Raw genomic sequence first — 13,642 nt, forward strand, 5'->3', positions numbered from 1 at the left:
GTATTACAACTCTAAATAACTTCTAGAAATAGAAAAATAAAATTTTTTTCAGAGTTCTATTTGCTGAACACTAACCACACATTTGTATGTTTGTTTGCTTGTTTTATTGCTGCTCAAGTACGGTTTAACTGTGTATATTTAAAAATTAATTAAAAGTGTATTTCTTTTAGAATAATCTATTTTCATCCTGTATCACTTACTGTTTTCGTTTGTGTTGCATTTTCAATAGATTATACTTAGTGCTAAGTTACCCAACAACTTGAATTTTTCAGAAAGGCAGAATAGAAAAAAATGCTATTGCTGGCTCCTAAGCCAACGCAAAACAAACAACATCAAACTTCTCCAGATATAGACACAGGTCAAGTATTCTCTTCCTTCAAAAGAATAATCTATTTAAATGGGGTGTTTAGGTTTTTAAAATACCTTTGAATAGAGTTTTCATAATATATCATGTTTTGCATCTGTGCCATGGACCAGGATTTGAGGAGGCAATTAGCAGTTTCTGCCTAGTTTGCAGATAAGGAAACTAAAATAAATGATTTTGATATGGCAGATTTATAAAGTAGTGGTTGAGTCGGGGTTTTTTTGTTGTTGTTGTTTTTACCATTTTTTCAATAAAGTTAGTATATATCATTGACTGTATTCCCTGTGCTATACACTATACCCCCATGATTTGAGTCAGATTATTGAGAATTAATAACCTCATGTAATATTTCTTCATTTTCTCAAATTTCTGTACATCTTGATAGTTTTTCTTGATAGAGAACTCAGGAATTTTTAACAAGTTGACATTTTTCCTCCTCTTCCTTCAAAGTTCATGGTTTCTTCCCAAGTTAATATAAATATATACAAATATACCTTCCTTTATATGTAACAGTGTGATTTAGAACAACAGCGCTTGCTTCTATATTTTCATAAATTAAATCATGCTTAAAATTAAGGGAATGTATTAGTTTAATAAATAAATAAATTGTAATTATATTTTAAAGGAGTTATTCTTTATAAAATATCTGTTTCAATTCATTTGGTTTATTCTGCTTTTCATAATGCCTTATATTAAAAAAAACGAATCACTAATTCTGTTACACCACACATTTAGAGGAAGCAGGTGTGGGGCATCCTCCATTATGGGAGCCACTTTACATGTGGCTTGTGTACAATACACATCAGATTTCAAAGGCTCAGTACAAAAGGAAAGAATGTAAGATATCTAAATTTTTAATATTGATTATATGTTAAAATAATAGTTTGGTATATTTCATGACATAAATTATAGTAACATTAATTTTTTCCTTTTAGTTCTCTTAATGTGGTTACTGGAAAATCTGAAATTGGATGCATGGCTTGTGCTTGTGGCTCACATACTTCTGCTGTACTGCACTGAGTTTAGAATTATAGTCTGATTCAGTCTTGATTCTGCTACATCATAGCCATCATAGCCTTAGCAGTCCCTAAGAAGCCATTTAACCTATCTGCCCTAATTAAAGAAGCAGAACATTTTTTCACAGTGTTGCTAGTTAAAATGAAATGGGACTAAAGCACTGAACTACAAAGCTTTGTACACTTATAGAGGAGTTTTATTTATTAAAATAATACATGTAATACTGGGGCCAATATAATAATACCTTAAGTTTATGTTGTACCTTACTTTTTTCAAAGCTTTTTCATATAACCGTGTCCCACTTAATTGTCACAGCAAGCCTGAAAGAGGCCAGAAAGGAGTCATTCGACCATCATACACTGAATAATGTGCTGCAGATAAAATAGGCCAGGGCACATTAGACAGCCTGTTACCTTGATGCTTAGCTTTTGATACATTTTCCACATAAGACTTGTGCAAATGAAAAAAGTATGTATGTTTAAAAGAACATCTGCTTTCATGAAAAAAATTGCAATAAATTCAACAAAACTTAGTAATAAAACAGGTATTGGCTTTAGCTCCTTTTTCAAGTTAGTGTTTCTTATATACACTGTTAGCCCAGAATGTACTTAACCTGACTGCTGCCACATCTAGGTCCCAATGTGTGCTTATGTGTTCACTGCCACTCCTGGAGTTCCAGTATGTGCCTACCTGAGAGCTTCCACCCTGTGGTCCCAGTGTATGCTTGTGTGTTAGCTACCATGCCTGAAGACCTAGTATGTGCCTACCTGATAGCAGCCACACCTGGGCTCCAGGTGTGTTTGTATCTTGTAACTGCCACATCAGGGGTTTCAGTGTGTTCTTGCAGTGGCTACCATGCATGAGGTCCTAGTGTGTGTTTACCAGATAGCTTCCACACCTAGGCTCCAGGTGTATTCTTACCTGATAGCTGTCACACTTGACGTCCCAGTATGTGCTTACATGATAGCAGCCTCTTTGAAAATGCTTTGAGCCCTAGCTGGTGTGGCTCAGTGGATTGAGCTCTGGCCTGACATCAAAGGGACACTTATTTGATTCCCAGTCAGAACAAATGCCTGGTTTGCGGGTTGGGTCCCTGGTGGGGGGACACATGAGAAGAAACCAAGCATTGATGTTTCTCTCCCTTTCTCTCTCTCCATAAAAATAAACAAATAAACAAATAAATAAATAAATAAATAAATAAAATCTTTTTAAAAAAGAAAAGAAAATGCTTTGAAATGACTACTATAAAATAATTTGTAGTCAATTTAAATTTTAACTATAATATAAGAAACTGTAAACTCTATAACTAATTTAATTTTTGGTCTCCCACACACAAGCCACAAAACTAAAACCATCACACCTTATAAATGAATGACCCACAAGAAGTTACAGTTCTGGCGTTAGCCAGTCCTTCCTCTAGTCGGAGTTGATTGAAGAAACATACCAACATGATAGACTTGATAAAGCTGAGCATGGTTTAGTGATTCAGCCTGGACCTTACTGAAGAGATAAAGTGAATCAGTACTTGGAATAAAAGTCTACGTATGTCCCAGCTTTGAGTGTTGTAACTTAACTAACATAGTTAAAACTCTTAGATTTTGAACAATGACTTAAATTATGTGCCTCTAATTTATTTTTGTTAAGTTTTCTATAATATCAGTCCCGTTAGTTTGAAATGAGATTATGTTTTTCTTTCTCTGTGGTGGGGGTAGGATAACATTCCTATATGATTGTGCTTAATAAATGAACATACAGCTTTACCTCATTATGACTATTCGTTCAGTGGAAGTATTATCTTTAATTTTTACTTCAGTGCTATGAAATAGTTTATTTGAAAGCATCCTGTTTTTTTCATGTTGAAATATTTTCTGCCTTTTAAAAATCTGGATGACTCTAAGAATTTTTTTCTTTCAGAAGAACTGTAATGATTGTGATAATTCCTTATATCAACTGAATTGGTGATTCACTGGCAATATGCAGAGATAACACTGTTTCTGTTTTTAAAAAGGAATAGGTGTTTTGACTCTCATATACTCCCAGTTTAACTGAAACTACTCATTGGGCTCTCCAGTATTCTCTATCCATTTATTGTACTGATGGATGTATATATAAAACAAAAATAAGAAAATCTAGTTCAAATTTTAATACAAGATATCTCAATAAGCACACATGAACTTCACCGTTTAACTGCCCACAGTTAAATTTTGGATTTAATTCTGTTACTATTTTTTAAAATATTTATTTATTTTCAGAGAGAGGGGAAGGGAAGGAGAGAGGGAGAGAAATATCAATGTGTGGTTGCCTCTCATGTGTCCCCCACTGGTAACTGGCCTGCAACCCAGGCATATGCCCTGACTGGGAATCAAACCGTGATCCTTTGCTTCACAGGCCCGTGCTCAATCCACTGAGCTACACAAGCCAGGGCAATTCTGTTACTATTGTAACATCTTAGATTTTCATCCTTTTTGAGTAAGGTACATTGGATGGATAAGATCAGGTATCTAACAAACATTTTGACTTTTTAAGTATTCTCTGTAGTTGGTATTTCATCCTATAATCACCACCACCCCCAATATTTTTTTATTTTTGGTACTTCTACTTTTAAGTATTTTGTATGGTGCCTTCTGGTGGCTTCAAAGTGCAGCATTAAAGTTGAGGCACTATTTTAACTTGTCATTAAATCTGGGTTCCATTTTGTTGGAAAATAAATGTGTCTTCTTTTTTTTCCTCTTGTGTACAAATGTCTCTTTCTTTTTTTCTCCCCCAACTCTTTTAAAAATTGAAATGTAAACTGAGGCGAGGTTCTGACTCCATATTTTTGCACAGAGCTGATTTATTTGAATGTTGAGCCTTGCACAGGTCCAGGCCCCTGAATGAAATGCAGATCCTTAGCTTTATCTCTTCAACTCCCCTGTCCACACTCCTGGTTGTGACACACTGTGGCCTCTCAACCCTGTCAGATTTGGTCCACCCTGGGTAGGGCCTGTGCACATGCTGTCTCCCTTCTGGAGTAACTTCCCTTCTTCCCTTTCCTTTTAGGGGCTGCTTCCTCTTGTTCTTCAACTCTTAGCTAGAATGTTCTCACTATCTCAGAGGGACCTTCTTTAACTATTCTGTTTAAAATTCATCTCCCTCTATCACCATTTTTGTCTGAGTTCCACTTAGTCTCTTCATGAAAATTAGTTTGGGATTACACTTATTTTATTTATGTACTTTTACTTTTTTTTAAATAAGTAACAATTTTGTTGAATCTTACTTTCATGGTTAGTGTCACCCTAGAATATACACTGACTGAGAACTCTGCCCTTCTTCTATATCCCTGTTACCTAGCAAATGCTTGGCACAGAATAATATCTTAAATACAGTTAGGAGCTAAGATGTTAGAATTCATTGAAATTCATTGAATGGCATTTGTATGTTTTTTGAAGTTTCATTTTCTGATTTATTGTACATAGAAAATGATTATATTGACTTTTCAAATTAAAGATCCTGGATCTTTCCTGGATCATCATTAACATTAAATGGTCTTGAACAGTAGCAGAGGTGTGGAAGATCCAAGAGATAGAGTACATTCAGACTATACCCTGCAAGCAGGGTTTAAAATATAAACCCTGCAAATCATCATGTGTTTGCTTTTTATTATGTCATTATCCTCCCAGAAGAGTAGAATTTTGAAGAAAAATTTTAGTTATACCTGACTTCTGTTCTTATTGAATTAGATGGGTATGAGAGTTTCAAGATTCATCCATTTTTAAATATCAAGTGCAAAACATGGAAAAACTAAATCTCCATGACTGGATTATTTGTATCTTCATTCCATTCCATGAATTTGAAAAATTGAGTTTTTGACCATATTCACTTCTTTTAAATGTCCTAATAACTAATGCTTCCTTTGAATTTTAACATACATATTTTTCTGCTCTAGCCATACCACTTTGAACAGTGCATTGTACATTCTCTGCAATCACTGAAAGGAGTCCTAGACTGCAAGCCCGGAGAAGCCAGTGTGAGTGCTCTGTTACGTTCAACCTCTATTTCACACTTTCCCAGTGAACCGTTCTGAATCACAGTTGTAAAGTTTGAGCGATTTCACATAAGAGCTTTTCCCTCTGACTGCTTGTAACTATATAGACTGTGGACTTCTTCATTCCCAGAGAGGTTGATGAAGTTAAATATGTGAATGTAAGTGTTGCAGGTAAGCTGCTTGGCATTGTTAACACTTTGTATACAGAGTAAACAAGTGACTCAGGTGTTGTTAAGCAGCTCTAGGTCAACATCTTCTCAGGGCAGAATCACTGTAGATTGAAATACTTCCTGTACTCCAGCTCTTCATTCATGGTCCTTTTCTCAGAATAGGTTACACACACTAGAGGCAGTTGTCCATGTGTTAACTTTTTATAATGAACTTTGTAAACAGAAGTTGTGTTTTCTTAGGAAAGTCCAAAAATTTTCACCAAAATTCTTCCTGACAGGTATTTCAACAACCTAAAGCACAGGAGGAAGTTTGCCAACTAAGCATCAATATCATGCAGGTAATAAATAAAAACACTGATGCACTGAGCATGAAATAATGCAAAGTATTTGTCAGTCCTCTCTTATTTAGAATATATATATATATATATATACACACACATATATATATACTAAAATATGTATTTTTTATCTGTATATGATAGTTTATAGTAAGTCATGTAACAAAATAAAGTTCAAGGTAAAATTCTAGTTTCTTTTAGTAATGCCTTAATATTTCATTTATATTACGTTCCCCTGTTTTGTGTTCTCATGGCACTTTACATACATCTCTGTTAGATCACTGATTGCATGGCACGGCAGGCCCCGGCGGGTGCGGCTTGGTGGAGTGAGTGCCAGCCTGAGAACTGAGGGGATCTCCAGTTCAATTCCCAGTCAGACATGCGTGGGTTGCGGAACGTGTGAGAGGCAACCACACATTGATGTTTCTCTCCTTTTCTTTCTCCCTCCCTTCCCCTCTGTCTAAAAATAAATAAATGAAAGCTTACATGACATTAGAGTTGTTTACTTTGTGTCCAGAGTGTGAAGTCCTTTGGGTCCCGTGCTTTGTGGGCACGTAAAGTTGAACATGCAAGCAAATGAATGAGATAAAGGAAAAGGTGTCTTTCCTAAACTATATATAAGAACTCAATATTTGGATCAAAATATAGGTGCTTTTAATTGTCTCTTATTTATGTAATATACATTGGTGGATATAATATCACTTATGGGAGATACATACCTATATACTTCTTATAAGGGTATGTATTTCTTGATTTTTTATTTGCATAAAATTATTTTTAATGTTCAAATGAATTAGAATCTAAGAGGTCATGTCACTGAAACTTCTTATTTTTTGACTTAGATTTTTATATATTGTCTGGAACAATTGAGCATTAAGCCTGATGCAGATGTAGATACTACACAGTAAGTAAAACTGAAATTAATCTCATTCTTGCATTTAGGAGGATTAAAAATACAGGCTGATGTTCTGTATTTGGCCTTATATCCTAAGACTTCCGATAAGAGAGACAAATATTTATATTAGTTATATTTTTCCACATTTGACCGATATTCTTCCTGTAATTTCTTTCACTTTTGAGCTCATCTTAGCATTACTAGAGACATGTTGAGCAAACTGAACACAGGATTAGCTCACTAATTATCCAAATTTAGAAGTTTTATGCAATAAATAAGAGAGTAGATAATTAAAATATATATAACTCCTTTGTGTTAATGTGCACAATTCCAGTATAGAGGATTCCACTAATACTCTTGTTAAAAATGAATTATGTTATTGGGGTTAATTCTGGCTTATTTGGGGTACAAGGGACAAACCTTGATTTTTTTTTTGATATTTGCAAATCCATGTGATAATTCTTTTATAATAAAGTTCTGTAGCATTTTTTTAAATCTAGCTTTTCTGAATGACATTGGGACGTATAACTTTTGTACACCTAAAATTTATGCTTTGACACATATAATACTGAAATAAATGCCTGTTAAATTCATACTGAAAAATTCTGAAGTTTTACCTATTTGCCTATTTCCTGGTATTTTTTTTCCCCTCAGTGTAGAAGACAATCACCTCTTTGGGACCTAATAAGTACTTAATTTTTCTGGTTTTTGCTTAATTTGCTTTTGTATGTTTAACACATTAATCCACCAGGAATTTGTATTGTTAATCAGTTCTCTGATGTGATTGATTAAATAAATCTTTCCTTGCCTTAGCTGGTGTGGCTCAGTGGATGGAGTGGTGGTCTGAGAATCAAAAGGTCGCCAGTTCAATTCCTAGTCTGGGAACATGCCTGGGTTGCAGGCCAGGTCCCCAGTAGGGGGTTTGTGAAAGGCAACCACACCTTGATGTTTCTCCCCTTTTCTCTCCTTTCCCCTCTCTTTAAAAATAAATAACTAAAATCTTTAAAAAGTAAATAACTATATAAATAAATAAATCAAATAAATCTTTCCCTCTTATTGTTTTGTGACATTTTTTGTTTCATACATTATTGAATTTTAATATATAGTGCAGTGTGTTTTGGACCTTTGTATTCTTCTTCATTCTTCTATATTTTCTATCAGGGTCTGTTTTTCATTATTGTTAGTTTATTCTTTTGACATTTTTCAGATTGTTATCTTTATTGCTTCTGTTTTAAAGTATTATTTGATATTTTCACCTGTAAGCCTGTAGTATGAATTCTAAAATATGTTGGTGAGGTTTAAAGAAGGGAATTCCTACAAAGGTGTTCATTATGATTCTGTTATACCTTTAAGGAGTAGATTTATGGTATTCCCTCCTGTATTTATGGTAATAACAATTTTGTTTATCATATTCTTAGTTCTCATTATTATTTTTTCTCTATCTTTGTTCAAGTTTTCACTGAGTTCATCCATTCCTCTCCCAGGTTTATTGAACATTTCCATAACCATTACTTTGGACTCTTTATTTGATAGATTGCTTATCTCCAGTTCATTTAATATTTTTTCCTGGGGTTTTATCCCTTTTTTTGGAACATATTCTTTTGTTTCCTCATTTTGCCTACATCTCTTTGTTTGTTTCTGTGTATTAGATAGATCAGCTACATCTATCAGCCTTGAAAGAGTGGTGTTATGTACAAGGTGACCTTGGGGCCCAGTGGTGCAGTTCTTCCTGTCACCAGAGCTACATGCTCCAGGAATAGTCCTGTGTGGATTCTGTGCACCCTCCTTTTTGTAGTTGCACTGTAATTGCTGTTGGAACTCCTGTGGGCAGGGGTAACCCCAGGCCAGCTGGATATGAGAATTGGCCGACTGCTGAGGATGATCTGGTATGAAGGGACTGGCCCTCCAGAGTGGGAGCCACTGTGGGGAGGCTCTGGTGCTGGTCAAGGCTGTGTGCTGGTTGTACTGATTCTGGAGCTGCTTGAGAAGTACTTTGCTTCTGGATGAGTTCACCTGCCAGCTGTTAGCGGTAGAGCTGCTTAGATGGGACTCCAGAGCAGGTTGAGGCACGTGCTTTGTTTGGAGCCACTTTGAAGTCATTTTGGCTTGGGCAAAACCTGGGGTGTCACCTCTGATGAATGCTGGGATATGGGGTGTAGGTGTAGAGAGTGTCAGAATTTGCACTGGCCTATGCCAGGCAGGCTAGGTTGAAGGAGAGTAAAATAGAAGAAACAAAGATATAATAGTATTTGCTAACACTTTGGTCCTTAGAGAAAATTCCCATTGTTCCCTTTAGGGTGATTGCTTGCCCTAAAGCTAGTTAATATAATTCCTGTGTGGTTGATTCAGATACTTTTCCAATTGCTGCCTCAGTGTTGGGACTTTTAGTGAGTGAGTTTGTATTTCACTTTAGCCCTTAAAGAGTGGAGTCTTTCATTCCTGGAAAGCCCTGTTGGTTCTCAAAGCCATATATTATGGGGGCTCCCTCTTCCTGGTGTGAGTCCCCTGGGCTGGGACACCTGGTGTGGGATTCAGACCCCTCTGTATTCAGGGAGGACCACCGTGGTGGTGGTATCCCTTCCACTTGTGGAGCTCCACACTTGGTGATGGGTCCTGACCAGCCTGTATGTCTGCCCTCCTACTCATATAAATGTGGCTTTTTCTTTATATCCTGAGCTATAGAAAAATCTGTTCAACTAGTCCTCAGGTTATTCCCAGTGAAGATTGCTCTATATTTAGTTATAGTTTTGGTGTGTCCATGTGAGGAGGTGAGCTAAGGACCTACCTACTCTGCCATTTCGACTCCCACTACCCAGAGAACCAACCAAAATATTTTAAAGTCAAATTAACATAAGACTAATTGCATAATTTATTGATAGAGTTGACATATAACTTTACATTAGCATTTTTATTTTATTGTCTTGATTGTTCTCTTTCTTGTTTTATATTTAGTCTTTCCATTGATGTTTCTTCTCCTGATTTGTTTGGAAGTATTCATGAAGACTTCAGTTTGACTTCTGTAAGTAAGATATACTTAAGATGGTAAATAGAGAGTAAAACCTGTCATTTTAAAACTGATGACAATTTCATAATCTATCTAAATTACCTACTATTAGTGCTGTAACTTACTACTCTTTACTTTGGAGTTGTGTTTTATTTTGTGAAAATGTTAATAAAAATAGGACTTTATATGTATTCTTCACTTAAAATCTTCTTACATGAAGTTGCAAGTTAACTAGTTCCAGCTATTCACTGCATCGTGCAGGTTCTTGAGTGTGAATTAGGTGTTGTAGCAGTTCCCTGGTGCTAGCGAGTTCCTCGACATTTTTCCTCTGTAACCAAAGAAGCTCTACTTTTCTCTATTTTATTTCTGTAAGTTCCCTAATAGCATTTCATTTGAACACAGAGTTCTTTGGCAAAAACAAAGCCAAACATGCACACACACAAATACATATATATGTATATAAGTATGTACATGTATATATGTGTGTGTATGTATACATATATACACACACACTTTAAAAATATATACATGTATATATTTTTGGGATGAATCACAAATATACTTTATCACACATAAAAATTTATCTGTTGAAATGCAAACTCCAGCTATCTTAAAAACAAATAATCTTCTCTGGTCTGTCAGTAGTTTGAAGGATGGGTGTATGTGTGTATGTGTTTCACCCAAGAAAGAAAACATAGACCTAAATTTTCTGTCTTATATCATTTCTGCATTTTTATATTTATAAATATGAATTCCTAAGTAAGCAATTCATTATATTGGGAAAAGTATAGTTTAATCAAAGTAATTTTTTAATAAAATCTATTAGTTAATGGATTGACAGAATTTAGAAAGAAAAAAGTTTTTAAAGAAAGACTAAAAATTTGGTTTAGGTCTACATATATTGAACAAGTGTCCTTCAGGTAGAAATATTTAGTGGAAGGTTAATTGTACTTACTTGGACCCCAGGAGAGAAGTCTAGGTATAGATTTATGAATTGGCAAAATAAGGCCTGGGAATGAATGACAATACCAGAAAAAAGAGTAGTAGATTAAGAAAAGAGCCAAATATACAAAAATAATTTTGGGGTACCAATATTTAAAGGATGTCTAGGAACAGAGGCCTTGAAATTTTCTATGAAGGAATAATCAGAAGGAAATTCTTACAGAGAGCTATTCCTGAGACAGACGGAAAAAATATTTAAACAAAGGAATATTTAAGAGTGTCTTAGACTGAAGGAGTATCAGGTTAGATCAGATGAAAACTAGAGTTTTATGACCTTGGCAGTTTGGAGGCCATGTATGGCAGTGGCAGAACCACATCATTGGAGCACTCAAGGGCCATCTGTAGGACAAGAGTGAATAGGAGCTAAGGAGAGTTTAAGAGTGAATAGTTGCCCTGGCTGGCGTAGCTCAGTGGATTGAGCACAGGCCTTCGAACCAGACAACTGAGGTTCGATTCCCAGTCAGGGCACATGCCTGGGTTGCAGGCCAGTTCCCTGCAGGGGCCAGTTCCCAGCAGGGGATGCAGGAGAAGCAACCATACATTGATGTTTCTCTTCCTCTCTCTTTTCCTTCCCCTCTAAAGATAAATAGATAAAATATTTTTTAAAAACTCAAAAATACCATATTTTGCTGTGTATAATGTGCACTATTTTGCCCAATTTTTTGTGGGAAAAATAGGGATGCATATTACACGTGAGTAATATTAATTCTGTATATAAATGTTTTTGATTCTTTTGTTTATGCTTATGCATTAAGAGTGTAACTCTAGAAAGCAATAATGACATCCATATGCAAAGTAATACCCTGGAATACGATAATCAGTTTTGTTTCTAAATATTAATGAATGAGTGAATGAATAAATAAATAATTTAATTTAAAAAAGAGAGTGAATAGGAGCTGTGGAGAGTTTAAGCCATCCTTTCCGTTGTGAACAAAGGGCTACAGGAGGTCATGAGGTGAAGGAAAGATCCTTCTAAATTGAGAAAGGCCCTGCCAGCCATCTGACCAACTATGCTTTTTTCTGTTTTTTTTAGAACAAGCCAGATTTCTTTATTTTTATTTTATTTTGTAATTTTTTTCAATTGTTGTTCAAGTACAGTTTTCTTCATTTCCCCTGACCACTACCCCCACCCCAGCCATCTTTACCTCTCACCCTGGATCCTACCCCTCTTTGGTTTTGTCCATGTGTCCTTTATAGATGTTCCTATGAACGCTTCCCCCTTTTCCCTCCATTACATGATAATCTTTACAGTGTTTGAAAACAGCTGCTATATGCTTGGAATCTTACTAACACACACTGTAAATTATATAGATGTCTCCCAGTTCATGTGCTTGTAGTCACTTGATGTGATAGTTCTCCACTGAGTCTCCTTTGGTCCTTCTTCAGGAGTGGATACCCAACTCCAATGTGACCCTGACTACTGGGAAGCAATCAGAACCACACATTAGTTACATCTCTCTGTTGACTTATATTGAGCTTACTGTGAACCAAAACCCCACATTTCATACTGGCTTCTGCTACTCATGGGACCTTATCTCTTCCATTTTACTCTCTAAAAATTATGTATTTTTTACCAAATTAATTTCCTTAGTTCTCCCCTCCCATAGTATCTTGTTATATTTTGCCCAGATTATTGAGATCTTCTTAAGGTCTTGTTCTGTTATCCAGTGATTATGGTAGAAAGAGGTCTAGGTTTGAAGTCCGCAGACACTGGTTTTTCCTGATCTGCTTCTTACTAATTGAATAACCTTGGGCATATCGCTGAGGGTGTCCAGTTTTCTCTTGGACAAAATTGGGGTGGTCATGTCTACACCTCAGAGATTGGTGAGGAATAATTGAAATAATACATAGGGCTATAGTCCTTAATCTGCAAGTTCTCCCTTTCTTCGGTTGGGTTGCTATTTTCAAACACGTATATTTATCTAAGTTGTTAAAAGCTCTTGATTATTTGATTGTGTTATTTAGTTCTTTCTACTTTTTATTTCTTCTGATCGGTTAGATTTGAGTGGGGGGATACTTACTAAGGTTAAGACTTTAAATCACCCAAATAGTTTTTCCATTTTATGGGAAGAACCATTTTCCTTCAACTAAAGATAGTTAATTAATAGAGGTTAAAAGATTCAGCATGCTCAGTTGGACTCCTAGATAAGGCTAATATTTGTAGGGAAGACTTTTGAAGGATAGGCAATTAAGTCCAGATGAGAATTTCAAGGAGTGCAGCATGTTTAGAGTGGCTAGTGGGATATTATGTTTACTTTATTTCATGTGCTTTACAAGGACCACATAAGGATAACAACAAATCTAGGGCAGGAGGGAATATCCCAGCCTCACCTGTGCACCTTTCTATTGCTGTTTACTGCTCTCTTTCTGATTTTTACTTGCCATTTAAATTGCAAGTGTGGAGGAGGAGCATACACACTATAACCTTCTTTACCTTTTTCTGTACTCCATTTCCCATCCATAGGTTATCAGGGCTATCAACAATGTTTCATTTGCTTGAAGGTACCTTAATAATTTCTTGGCCTTTTAATTATATTTGTTGATAACCAGAAAAGGCATTGGGTAGACTACACTCTACTAGAAATAAAGATTGGGACATATTAAATATATGAACATATTAAATATTAAATGCCTTTAAGCTTAGAAAGTTTTTAAAAATTTGATGGGGCTAAATGATATTATTGAGAGATATAATCTGTACTTGGCAATTGAGTTTAAAGAGTACATTTTATCTTTGGCTTGAATACCATGGATATACCAAAGGACAGGGGCCTATTTATTTCCATATTTATCATACTGACTTTAACATAAGTTATTTTGATTACATA

General features: G+C 35.4%; 1 protein-coding gene across 1 annotated transcript in view; it reads left to right on the forward strand.

The window, feature by feature from the left end:
- The window catches only part of EXOC2 (exocyst complex component 2), a 273,565-nt gene that overhangs the window by 177,469 nt on the left and 82,454 nt on the right, over positions 1 to 13,642 (forward strand). Inside the window, exons 18-21 of the mRNA XM_037070417.1 lie at positions 5,307 to 5,387; positions 5,854 to 5,913; positions 6,756 to 6,817; positions 9,761 to 9,827. Coding sequence (XP_036926312.1) covers positions 5,307 to 5,387; positions 5,854 to 5,913; positions 6,756 to 6,817; positions 9,761 to 9,827 — 270 coding nt within the window. The remainder of the gene's footprint in view (positions 1 to 5,306; positions 5,388 to 5,853; positions 5,914 to 6,755; positions 6,818 to 9,760; positions 9,828 to 13,642) is intronic.

Source organism: Sturnira hondurensis, unplaced genomic scaffold (genome assembly GCF_014824575.4).
Source record: "Sturnira hondurensis isolate 20B ecotype Veracruz unplaced genomic scaffold, ASM1482457v3 Scaffold0001304, whole genome shotgun sequence".
Lineage (NCBI taxonomy): Eukaryota > Metazoa > Chordata > Mammalia > Chiroptera > Phyllostomidae > Sturnira > Sturnira hondurensis.